The sequence below is a fragment of the Physeter macrocephalus genome, chromosome 3, assembly GCF_002837175.3.
Source record: "Physeter macrocephalus isolate SW-GA chromosome 3, ASM283717v5, whole genome shotgun sequence".
In the NCBI taxonomy this organism is placed as follows: domain Eukaryota; kingdom Metazoa; phylum Chordata; class Mammalia; order Artiodactyla; family Physeteridae; genus Physeter; species Physeter macrocephalus.
Window position 1 is genome coordinate 7725511 of NC_041216.1, and position 13628 is coordinate 7739138.

Genomic DNA, 13628 nt, shown 5'->3' on the forward strand with positions numbered 1-13628 from the left:
TACTGTATCTCACCAGGAGGGACAAGCCAACATCATTTCTTATCCCCTCAAACTCCAGGTTAAAGAGGTTAATTTCCTAGTGAGTACAGCTACCACCCACAAAGAGAAAACCTACTATAGGAATAGCAGGCCAAGAAAACTAGGGTCTGAACTACCTTCACCCCAGATCACTTTTTAGGGCAGAGATTCCATGCTAGTAGAGGCAAGCTGAGAAGATCAGAAGCTCACACCATGCCCATCATTCAAAAAAGTAGTAGCTCAAAGAGGGTAGAGGCAGGTCATAAGAAAATAAAGCCCTAAAGCTCTCCCCAAAGGAACTGACATTATTTGAAATAGAGTGTGGAAAAGTTCAAACCTAAGGGTGCTCTGGAAAACAATAGTTCCTCTTAACTAAGACCCTGTTTATATAATTCCAAAGTCTACGCTTACCCCATAATACTACACTATCATGAATAAGGAAATTAAATGAAGCATTCAGAGTATGGTATTATCAACTACCTTCTCTTTGCCATAACTTGTTAAGTTGATGAAAATACCTAACCCACAGGGATATCGTGAGAACTCAACTGGGCAGCAAATATAAGCAACCAAACACAACACCTATGAAATAGAAGGCACTTAATTAATGTAACCAGATCCCACATTACTTTCCCCTAGGAAAAATTAAATGAAGAAAGCACAAGGAACACACCTGTCTGGCATTCTTTGTTTTGGGTATGTGGTTTGCAAGAAGTGGCCTTGGTCTGCGTGATGGGTTTGCACAATAAAGCTTTATTCTTCAAAAGTCTTGGAGGCTGGGAAGGTGGCAGTTTGAGGGCATCTGTTTGTGTACTTGCCTAGTAAAAAAATAAGTCAGAAACCAAAAGCTTATCATTAATTACAAGAAACATTATAAATATTTTATTTCAAAATATTATAATTTCAAAAGACATACTATATTGGAATTACTTGGAAGACAGAATATAAATATTCAAATAAATATGTAAGGAATATAATATTCCTGAAATATCAATAGCAATAAAGGAATATTTTGATAACTATATATTGACCCTAAATGTATCTAATTACCAGTTCTGTTTACCAAGAAAAATGCTGTTTGTATTGTGACATACTGTTGATCAATAACAATGGTGGTTGAGCTTAAAATGAGAACTGTTGTTTCTTGACTGAGTTAAGTCTTAAAAGAATTAGTTTCAAGATAACTAGAAGTAATAGGATCACTTATGATCATTTAAGTAACCTGAAAAAAGATGACATGAAAATTATCCCAGAGACCAGGAAACACTTTAAAAATGCCACTGTTCTAGTCATAAGTTTTTCTCATTATTTATTTTTTTCTTTTTTTAAGAGACAAAGCACAAAAATATTGAGTTAAAAAAAAAATGCTTATTTACAGCATAATCTGCACTGAGTGGGAAACTATATTTTATAAATACTTTATTTACAATCTATGTTACAAAATGGCCCCCAAAACTTTTATGCCTGAATTCTGTACAATTTACTTTAATTCTGTACAATTAAAAAATAACAAAAAAAAACCTTCAGTAACTATTATATAGTTACTATTATAGAGATGCCAAGCATTCAAAGAAATTAAAGTACATAAAAGTACATAAAAGACCTAACTAAATAACCAGAAAATCCTGTTCCTGAATTCATGAAATTTGCTTTACATAACAAACAAAAAATAAAGGAGGGCAAATCAGCTTAGACATATTCATACTGCATAAAAAGGGAAAAGACACTGGCAATACCAATAAAAATAATAAAACTTACATCCCCAATGATTTTCGCTGTTACTGTTGGAACTGCACCTGATATAAATAAAAACATATAATGTAGGATCTTATTATTTAAACATTAGTATTAAAAGCTGATATTTGGAAAATAAACACAAAAGTTTCATAATAAAAACATGTATTATCTTACTTTAATTCAGGGGAAGAGTAACACCTAAAGCCTAATATGAGAAAAAGAGATCTGGAAACTACAAAAACACTGTTTAATGCCATAGCAGCACATAGTGAGCCACCGTTCCTAATATGAATGTGACAAACACATGAAACTGAACACTGACAAAAAAAGGAAGAGAATCCCTATATTCAACCTCAAAAAGGCTAGATAAATGCTTTCAAATCAAGTCATACCTTGTAAGACACTGTTAGAATTCACTGTGGGCTGAGCAGCAGGAGCACTTGCTAATGATACTACATTAGCTATAACTGGAGTTGAATCTTTTCTTTGAGATGGGGGCCCTGCTGAAGCAGCTGGCACCATGGAAATACTTGCTGATTAAAATAAACAAAAATAAGAAAATCTCATGTAATTTATATGCACATACACAGAACCAACATTTCAAGGAGGTTAAACAATGCTTTTAGGTTACAGTAAATTCTGTTGGAGCCAAGTGTCACGTCAGGATTAACTGGATTTTTTTCTGTTTTTTAATTAGTAAACCTTGAAAGTATTCCATGTACTTTCTCTTGCGTAACTATGCATGTGGTATATTTAAAAGGCTATGTGATTTAGATTCTATGTTCTTTCTCTCAAATTCTTTTCTAAGGAAGTCAAGATGTATATCTTCAATTATAAAACATTAACTATTCTTTCCCATAAAGTTCTTACAGAGTTTATTTGACTCAACATGCTCAGGGAAAACTAAAAGAACTCGTTTTTACAGGGCATTAATCTAAGGTGTTTAGATTAATTAAACAAAAAGAGATCTAAATGTTTATGTCATTTGAATAGAATGAAATTTACGTTTCATGAAATTATTGACAACTATTTAAAGTTCTCAACTTGTAGAACAGTAGTTAGTCCCTGGCAATGACCAAAGACTAAAGTTTAATTTTACCTGCATTATTTTGTGAAGGTGCGTCACACATACTTTGCTGATTACAGAACATCAAGATACAAAGCAGGTTACAGAAATGTTTCATTTCTCCCCGCCATTTCAAGGACTCACTGAGCTTACCCTGTCGCTTACAACCATCACATTTGGCCATCTGAAAAAGAAACAGAAGATAGTAAAGAAGTAAAAAACAAACTGTCTATGGTCTGATGGAATAAAAGCAGGCCACAGGTAACAAGTGAGGAAATTTACTTAGAATTTAGATCACAAAAATGAAGGTTAACTATTCTGGGGGGAGGGGCAATATAGAGGTAGGGGACTAAGAGGTACAAACAATTATGTATAAAATAAGTTATAAGGATATATTGTACAACACAGGGAATACAGTCAATATTTTATAATAACTATAAATGAAGTGTAACCTTTAAAAAATGTGAATCACTATATTGTACACCTGTTAACTTATATAATATCATACCTCAAGTATAATTCAGTTTTTTAAAAAATGAGTTAACGATCCTAAATTTGGAAATAATTACTTATCTATCAACTATTTTATACAACATTAAAAAAGGTCACATTATTATAGAGACGCCAATAAATAGTAATTTTTTAAAAAGTGAAATGGAAATAGATCGATCTTCCCTAAAGACGTCAGAACACAATTCATTTTAGTTAATAAATGAATAAAATTATAATTTTAAATATTTTAATGTTTTAAGACTGATATGTCTTCTACAAGGAAATTAAAAACAAAAGTAATGTAACTTCAGTGACATTAAAGTCTTTTTAAAATCTTATATTAATACTAGAGGAGAACATTTAATACTTAAAAGTTTTAAATCATTAATTGCCCTTCACACTATTTGAAAGAAAAAAAGAAGGGAAAAATATGCCCTGACTTGAAAAACCCAGGAATGTGAATTATATTTACCTGATAGAACAGAACTGTGTATTTGGACATGCACTCTTCACAACAAAACTCTTCTACTTTCCCCCCTAAATTATTCTGTACCAATTTGGGAGATGTCTGTAAACAATAACTGCACATTTTACAGTGATTTCCCCAGCGTTTTGCCAAGTCATGTTTATAAAGCAATTTGCAACCTAAAAAATCAGAAAAGATAAAATTAACATTAGGGAGAAATAATAAGTATCTACATCTTTAATTTAAATGCCCTACGACAAAGTTTGCACATTTGGGTTCTCACCAATTAGTAGATTAAGAGATCAATTTAGAGGATTAATACTATTATTTTGTTTTTTTAAACGAAGTAAGACAGCAGAGCAAATACTACAGTGCATCATATATAGTAAAAGTCAGTTTTGTTTCATGAAACTTTTGTTTTATTTGGGTATATGAACATACACTGGGTCACAATGTAAAATGTATGTCTTGTTTGTGTCGTGGTCAAAAGGTTTGAAAGCCACTAGAGTCTAGGAGGCTAATCCTGCATGGTTTTAGAGTAAAACAAAACATTCTAACCTTATAGTCATCTAAATAAGGAAGACACTGATTCACATATTCAGATCATTTATATTCAGAAAAATAATGGATGTTTAAAACAATAAAAGTATTATCTTAGGATGCTACTAAAATTTAAGCAGTTCCCTTTAGAAATAAATACAAGAACTAAAGGATCCCTATCAACCTAATAACTAACATTAAATGTTTTTCACATCACCACCATTTTTTGCTATACACATTGAGGAGATTTTTCTTCATTTTAACATCTATATCATATGAAGAATTAGATCAGAAAAGAGCGAACCAAGTGTAAACAAAACAAAAAGGTTTTGGTGTTATACACAAAAGATAAAATAAACTTACATAGTGACAGCTTAAATCATCAACTACTTTTGAAACAACGAACATGCTCAGTAGGTAAGATAATCTTCTATCTTTACCTTCACTACAGAATGACTTGTCAGCACCTGAGAATCGCACAGTCTCCTTTACAATTTTCTCAATTTTACAATATTCACACATTGCCATTACATTATTTATTTTCTTATATTCATCAGAACAATTTTTGCCACAGAACTGAAACATTTTACCCTGCAAAGAAATAATCATTAAGTACTAATTAAACATTTGGTTTATCTTGTGGAAATCTTTATCCCTCTTATTTTCAAAACAAATAGTGTAATTCTGAAAGGTGAAAAGCCAGAAATAAGTTTACAGATAGACCAGTTTATACTCAAACCCTCTATCATGCTCCTATACTCTACCTTATAATCAAGAAGTTCTGGTTTTGTGGCAAAGAGACGGTTACAGTGTTGACATTTGAGTTTTACAACACTTCGTGCAAACCCAACATGTTGGGATTGGGCAGCAAGACGCTGGAGACCAGCTGCAGCAGAGCTACTGATGGAGGTGGGAGAAACAGCAGAGGTGTTACCGCCTCCTGCTGACACTGTTGAACCTGTAGGGATGCTTACAATTACTTGGCCCTGAGACAAGGGCACCACTGAAGAATTCATTCCTGCTGGTTTGTTGAACAAATTCTGAAAGAAGAAACAAACAAAAAGATCAACCTACTCATTTGTTCAAACAAGAGGTACTGAATACTTACCTATGTCAAGCACAGTTCTAGGCACTTAACATACATTTGTGAAAAGGCAAACATCCCTGCCTTTGAGCAGCTTATAGCTGAATGGGGGGAGTGATACTTATATTAAAAAATAAAATAACTTAATAATATTCTTTAAAAATAATATCCTCCCAATAGATAATCTAGGTAGTAATAGTACCATTTAATTTCACAGAAGGCAATTAAATAACATGCCTCCAAAAATTGGATGGACCAAAGAACCCAAGTTTAACAAGACTGAGATAGAAATTTAGGCAATCCAGGCACTTAGCAACCACCTAATAAGTTTACTTTACTATCACAGGCAACTAACTGGAGAAAAGGAAGAGTCCTGAAGCCATACCTGGAAAGCTACCACACAACTGTAGCTGCAGAAGTTGCGAATACTTCCATCTGACATGGCTAGGTGATACTGAGGGATTGCTGAGGTTTTACAACTGTTACACTGAACTTGTACACCTTAACAAATCAAAATAAAAGCTAATGAGTAATACATACAAATGTACACAAATGTATGAGAAAATAAGTATTTTACGATACATGAAAGTTCAAGGGCCAAGTCAAGTTGCAGGAACTGAAATTAAACTTAGTTACCTCACATATAGACAAAAAGTAACAATGTTAAAAATATTTGTTTATTTAAAGTTGTCACAGTCTACACCCTGAAACTAAAAAATAAATGAATCTTGAAATAAATCAGGTGTAGATAAAGAAAATACATTTTTAAAGCCATAAATTCTTTTGGTAAGAAAGAATGCACAAATAGGCAAGCAACTAAATAAACATAAAATAAGCAATCAATAGGTGATATTTTACAACACAGATCTGAAGTATTTTAAATTTGCGTTAAAAATCAACTAAATTTGGACAAAACTCTGTGCTATAACAACAAAGCAATAACCATAATTTATTCAACTATAATATTTATAAAGTTTATGAAACCAATATTACCTGCAGAAGTAACCATTTTAACTCTGTAAGCAGATAAGCAATTAACAGAACAGAAAAGCTCTGTCTTTCCCAAGCTATTGGTATTTTCAATCATTTCTGCTGAGGATCTCAATGATTTGCAAAGCGCACATGGTGTAATTTTGGCTGATTTCTATTAAGAGAATAAAATAACATTCATTTTTACCAAGTTACAAGTAAAAGCATAACTCTTTGAAATGTTTATACTTAACACTGTTGAAATACTTTAAATTAGTGGCTTCCAAACTTTTATGATTACAATCCTCACTAAGAAATAAATTTTACAAAGTGACCCAGTAACACATACTTCTGAGGTTTTGTGTTTGTGTATTAAACATGTATGTATATAAAACTGAAAGGTTTTATAAAACAATATATATCATGATAACATATGATGCACTTTGATATTTTTCCACTCTACTTCATTAAAAAATATGTTGGGCACAACGTGGCAATTAATTTTGGGATCTATTAATTTGTTATAACTATAGTTTTAAACACACTATTTTAGCCTTCCCCCAAGATAAGGGTACAGGGTTAAGTACAAAATACTATGTATAAAATAAATAAGCTGCAAGAATATATTGTACAAAACCTCCAAACAAACAAACAAAAAAACCCACTATTTAAAAAATTACACAACAGGGAATTCATGCTCTTACACTATTCAAAGAATTGGAAGAATTTCACACAAAAGGTGCTATATATAGCAATGAAATGTGAATCCAAGGAAACTAATAAACTTACTAGAAAATTCACACTCTAATATTCTACCACTAATAATAAAGCACAGGGACTTCCCTGATGGTCCAGTGGTTAAGACTCCGTGTTTCCACTTCAGGGGGCGTGGGTTCGATCCCTGGTCAGGGAACTAAGATCCCGCATGCCGCATCGTGCGGCCAAAACAAATAATAACAACAACAACAACAAAGCACACTCTAAGCAATAAAGTGGGAGGAAACTTTGCATATCCCAAGTGTCCAAATATAAGCAACAAAAGAGTCTGTTATCTTAAATTTCCACTCAGTGATTTAGTAGCAAATAATGCTAAATACTATTAACATGTCATACATTCAGGATAACTTATAAGGTATAAGGTATATAAGGTATAACTTATAAGGCACCCATTAAGAGAATTTCAAGATCTCTATGTCCTCTTTAAGGATAAGTCTGTTAGACGTACTATTAAAATAAATACATATTCAAGTGAGCATATTCCTACATTCTGGAATCTCTTCTGTATCTCCAACCCTATTTCTCCTTTCCTCCTCCATCAGGACTGCAAACACAAACTTCATTTATAAGAATTAGGTCAAGAGTTATCTCTGAAACTATCAAGTAGAACTGACCTTGCTTCCACTGTGCCCCTCTACATCCCATAACACTTCTATCGTAAACAACTCTACAAACTTATATCTCCCCCAGGGGACATGTAACACCTCAAAACAGGAATCACATCTAATGTTTGTTGAATAAATTTTATATAAGGAAGAAAAGAAAAGTAGCACAAATGACCATCTTCAATGTTCCAGGTTCTATACTAGGTGCTTTCTCATTCTTACTTCATATAATCCTAAAAACATCCCAGTGACACTGCTAGTACATACCCACTTACAGATAAGAAAATGGACTCAGGGAGTTTAACTGCTTTCTCCAAGGTAAAATTCTATTTGAATAGAAAGTCTGGGAATCAAACAAAGATCTGCTTTACTTCTAAATCCACGTTCTTTCTCTAAACCACAGTACACACTAATATGTGAAAATTTTAATAGGTGTTGGCTAAATTAAAAGTAATAAATTTAAAATTAAGATATTTCAAAATACTTCTCTTATGGAATGTATACCACCTTTCAATGGACTGAATCAAAGTAACTTTTACAACGTGATACAATATCAGGAAAACTGTCCTTTGTACAAGAATAAAGCTAATGAAGATACTGGGGTTTTTTCCCACTTTGAGAACAAAAACAAGGTGTTTCTAAGGAAGAAATAAATAGTAACTAACACTAATCCCTTTTAATGTGCTTGTATATTAACAAGAAATAAACTGAAACACTAGAATGTTTAAAATTACAAAATCATTGCAAAGTTTTATGAACATTTAAGAGAAATTGCCAAATCAACATTATTAAATTCACCAATTTTGGTAAACTGTATAAAAATTTACTATTCTAAGAAAAAGAATGATCAGCAAATGCAGTGAAACAGGAAAACATTGTAAAACTGAAAATGTAAGAAGTTCTTACTATTCCTTTGGGTTTACCAATTTTAAAATTGAACTTTTAATCAAAATTTACTAACAAAATATAAATCTAGTGTAAATAAAACTGCCAACGTTGCTAATTATTGGAGAAATGCAAATCAAAACCACAGCGAGGTACCACCGCATGCCAGTCAGAATGGCCATCATTAAAAAGTCTACAAATAACAAATGCCAGAGAGGGTATGGAGAAAAGGAAACCCTCCTACACTGTTGGCAGGAATGTAAATTGGTGCAACCACTGTGGAAAACAGTATGGAGGTTCCTCAGAAAACTAAAAGTAGAATTACCACATGATACAGCAATCCCACTCCTGGGCATATATCCAAACAAAACCGTAATTCAAAAAGATACATGCACCCCTATGTTCACAGCAGCACTATTAACAATAGCCAAGACATGGAAACAACCTATATGTCCATCAACAGATGAATGGATAAAGAAGGTGTGGTACATATATACAATGGAATACTACTCAGCCATAAAAAAGAATGAAATAATGCCATCTGCAGCAACATGGATGCAACTAGAGATTATCACACTAAGTGAAGTAAGTCAAAAAGAGAAAGACAAATACCATATGATATCACTTATATGTGGAATCTAATATCTGACACAAATGAACCTATCTATGAAACAGAAACAGAATGAGGGACACAGAGAATAGACTGGTGATTGCCAAGGGGGATGGGAGTGGGAGAAGGATGGATTGGGAGTTTGGGATTAGCAGAAGCAAAGATTAGAAGGTATACACCAAAATGATGTAACTCTGGGAGATGCCTAATTTTTTCTTCTTTGTGCTTTTCTGCATTTTCAAAATCTTGTTCAAAAACATTAATCATATTTTAAATAAAATAATCCAAACCCTAAAAAGTATCAATATTTCAAATGCATTAAGAGAAATACAGTCAGCCCTCCATATCCCTGGGTCCCACATCTGCAGATTTAACCAAATGCAGATCGAAAATATTCCAGGAAAAGAATTCCAGAAAATTCCAAAAAGGAAAAGAATTTGCTGCACACTGACAACTATTTACATGGCATTTATGTTGTATTAGGTATTATAAATAATCTAGAGATGATTTAAAGTATGCAGGAGAATGTGTGTAGGTTATATACAATTACTACATCATTTTATATAAGGGACTTGAGCACTCTCAGATTTTGGTATCCTCAGGGTTCCTGGAACCAATTCCCCAAGGATACTGAGGTACAACTGTATATGGTACTTATAAAACTCTATAACAAGAGTTTTTAACACACATGCATTTGACAAATACTATTTAATGTAAAAAATATTAATTAAGCTAATAACAAGAACTTAATATTTTTGTGACATTTTCATAAATAAATTCTACCAAAAAAATTTAGATCCTTCTGAAATGAACAAAGACGTCGGGATTAAATATGGTCATGTACCTGCTTATATGCTGTGACACACGTGGAACTACAAAACTTCTTAGCCTGTCCCTCTATCTGGAGCATGTGGCATTGTCCAGAGCCACTGTAGCAGTAACCCCCACAGTTTTCACAACAGTTCATGGTGAGGTTGTTAGCAGAGCGAAACTTAGAAAAGCAGGCATCACTGCAAAGTTTATGTACCACATTCTGGTAATTAACTTCATGTCGAATCTAGGAATTATAAAGTAATAACTTAGAAACAACAAGCAAAGACCATCAAAAGCTGTCCTTTAAGCACAAATATCAGACTCCTTCCCCCACTAAAGTAAAAAGATAACTTACAACAGCATTCTTCTGACACATGCTGCATTTGGTTGAAATGCTATTCGTATTTATGGTAACAACAGGTTTTCTTTTCAGTTCATACGTTGACAAACATGACTGACTACAAAAATCTTTACTAGTGGTGGTATTTTCAAACTGGGCACTGATCACATCCTTTGGATTTAAAATGTCTCTAAAAATGACAACAAAGATAAAATAAGCCATAGTATAATTCATTTTTTTCCTTTTTGTCAACTAAAAATATCAAATAAAACAAAGGCAATTAAAAGTGTAGGGAAAGGGCATTGGTATTTAAATCCGAAAACCTGGGTTTTCTTGAATAAAGTGATAAATCACTTTGATCCTCAAGCTCTGTTGTATAAAATGAAACTAATACATGGCTTAGTTCATAGAACTGTTGTGAGGATTAGTACACTATGTTTCAAGATTAAAAAGATATACATCAAACATTTATCATTCACTATCTCTAGTTGGTAGGATTATAGAAGATTTTCATTTTCTTCCTTAGGCTCTCCTATATGTTCAAAAATACTCTTTAACATTACACTTGAAAAATTTTAAAGCCACTATCTTTTAAAAGTAGGAATACATTTCAAACTACACAGTGCATATTCTAGCATGATTATATAAAACTGAACATTTCCAGATCTAAATAATTCAATTTGTAAGCATTAGCAGTAAAAGACAATGAAGATTAAAACCCTAAGGATTAAGACTCCCTACCACTCCACCCCTTATCCCACTCCCAAATTACTCTTCCTACATAGTAGTTTATCGCTTAAGTACAAACCATTTTAAAAACCAATTTTAAAAATACCTTGATGAAATTCTGTAAACAATGTCTCTCTCATGAGTATACACTCACATAATATTTTGTAAATAAACTGTTATATTCACTCTTACATTTTAAACAGATTATACTAATATAGTACTTTTTAGAAAAGATTACAAATATCTCTGCTTCAATAAAAGAGAATAGTAAATATAATGGGACTCATCACAAGGAGCACCTGATATTGTACTATGCTGTAATACACAACTTCACACCTCATCTTCAATACTTAGTAGCTTGAGAGTGCTCTATTATCTGCATTTTTTTTGGCCTTTCCAGCTACTTTTTATTGGGTTTTAATCTATTTCATTTATAAGGGTATTTAATGAGCAGTTACCTTGAGCCAGGGACTAGCCCAACCCTATGTCAAGATATGGTACAAGCCCTCAAGGAGCTCACAGTATACTGGGACAAATAGACAAATGATATATAAAATACCATAAAAGAGGCATTCTTAATATAAAAAAGTAAAATAATTTTGAAAAACGTATTATATACATAAAATGTACTACAGAAATAGAAATGAAGAAACAATTATTTCAGATAAGATGTGACATGAAAAGATACCCAAAAGTGATATTTTAGCTGGACCTTAAATAGATGTTTTCTAGAAGGCTAAGGAGATAAAAGTTGGAGAACAGCATGGATCAAGGCAATAGAATCATAAAAGTAGCTACTTCTCACTACTCTCAGTATGCTTAACATCCAACTGCATTACATTTTATTGTAACAGATTACATGTTATCAGAATGAGAAGGAGCAATCTTATTTCAGATAGTAAAAATTCAGATGGTACAGACAATCCTGAAACAATTACCTCTCTTACTGCCATTATATCAAGAAAACTGATCTTTCTAACAGTATTAACAAAAGTAACCTCCAAGTTACCTCTTTTAAAGTGTAGGATTTGAAACTGATTTTTTTAAGACAAATTGTTAGGTCCCTATTACTAATGAAATCTAAATATTAAATGATGATTAGCCAAAACATATTCAGAGTTTAGGTTAAATTCAAGATGCTAAGAGATTTGGTTAATAAAAGATTAACAAAAATAAAATTGTTACTCCAAACAGCTAAGGAGTTTCTTTCAACCTAAGTGCTGCTGCTATATTTCTAGTGGTCTACAAAAACAGCAGTAGTTATCAGGAAGGAAATCTTTTCTATCTCCACCTATTCAAATTACAGTAAAAATCCTTCTTATAGGGACTGACTTACAAATTAAACCTGTTTGACTACATGGACTATCTGAGGGGGAGAATGCATGTGCCAGAACTACCCAGCTATGTGACACTGAGCAAATCATTTAACTTCTTTGAATCTAATTTCCTTATATTTAAGGCACAATCCAAATCAATAATTTTATAATCAGATAAACCAGACTATCCCAAACTGTTGTAATGACTGTGTAAATAAGAGAGAGAAAAAAGGGAAGGAAAGGAAAAGTGGTGAAAAGGAGATGAAAGAGTAGTACAGAAAATGAAATGGAATACAAAGAAAAACAAGACTGATAAATGGTTGAGAACTGAGCAACAAGAGAAAAAGGTATTCTGTAAGACGAGAAGGGGGGAAAATTAAGAAAGACAGAAAATGAAAAAGAAAAGCTGAGGTAATAGGCAGGCAAGGAGTACCTGAAAGAAGAACAGAAAGGGGTGAATGGAAAAGAACAAGGGATAAAACAAAAAGCTAACAATAAGTGAATGAAGAGGTAGAACAGTTAAAAGTCAAAGAACGACAGGTTAAAATTTATGGATAAGACCAAACATTACAAAAGAAGAAAATTTAATCTTAAAAATAATTAAATTACATAAGATCAGACAGAGCTAAGATATGACATGCAGGTAAAAATGACCATCTCCAGATAAAGCGAGGCAAACACCAGAGACCAAAGAGATATAGTAAATTTAGATGAGAAGAACAACATGTATGGACAAGAATTAAAAAACACAGAAAGAGGGCACACATTTTAAAACTTCCATGAGTTTCCTATGGTCATTTTGAAATTCACTGTTAAATCTCTGCACTAAGTATCTATGACTATTATTATGAAAGGAGAAATACTGCTGAAATTTTACAAAGCGCTGATCGCTAGAGTAAGAATTAAATAGAGATACATAAAAGGAAGTTATTACGTGAAATTATTTCATAGCAAAATAGGAAAAGAACAAAAAACCTTATAAAAATTATAATTTTCTAGTTGATTTGATCATAGAAATGATGAATATACTGGAATACAGAAATTAGATTATGTCATCTATAAGTACTCTTTTTTAAAGCATGTTTCATAATTCAAACAGAAGTCTATTATTACTAAATTAAACTTGAAACATAAAGAGATGCAAATATAACTTCTAGAACATCTTCTAACCATTCTCAAAT

The 13628-nt window shown here is 32.4% G+C and overlaps 1 protein-coding gene across 8 annotated transcripts in view; it reads right to left on the reverse strand.

The window, feature by feature from the left end:
- The window catches only part of ZMYM4 (zinc finger MYM-type containing 4), a 207923-nt gene that overhangs the window by 40271 nt on the left and 154024 nt on the right, over nt 1-13628 (reverse strand). For 7 of the 8 annotated variants that reach the window (XM_055082993.1, XM_055082992.1, XM_055083005.1 and 4 more), the window contains 11 exons: nt 10418-10592; nt 10094-10306; nt 6397-6547; nt 5789-5904; nt 5084-5359; nt 4760-4910; nt 3786-3958; nt 2855-3005; nt 2148-2288; nt 1777-1814; nt 692-836 (listed from right to left, as the gene is read on the reverse strand). In XM_055082993.1, coding sequence (XP_054938968.1) covers nt 692-836; nt 1777-1814; nt 2148-2288; nt 2855-3005; nt 3786-3958; nt 4760-4910; nt 5084-5359; nt 5789-5904; nt 6397-6547; nt 10094-10306; nt 10418-10592 — 1730 coding nt within the window. The remainder of the gene's footprint in view (nt 1-691; nt 837-1776; nt 1815-2147; nt 2289-2854; nt 3006-3785; nt 3959-4759; nt 4911-5083; nt 5360-5788; nt 5905-6396; nt 6548-10093; nt 10307-10417; nt 10593-13628) is intronic. The other variant, XM_055083008.1, reaches the window with a different exon arrangement.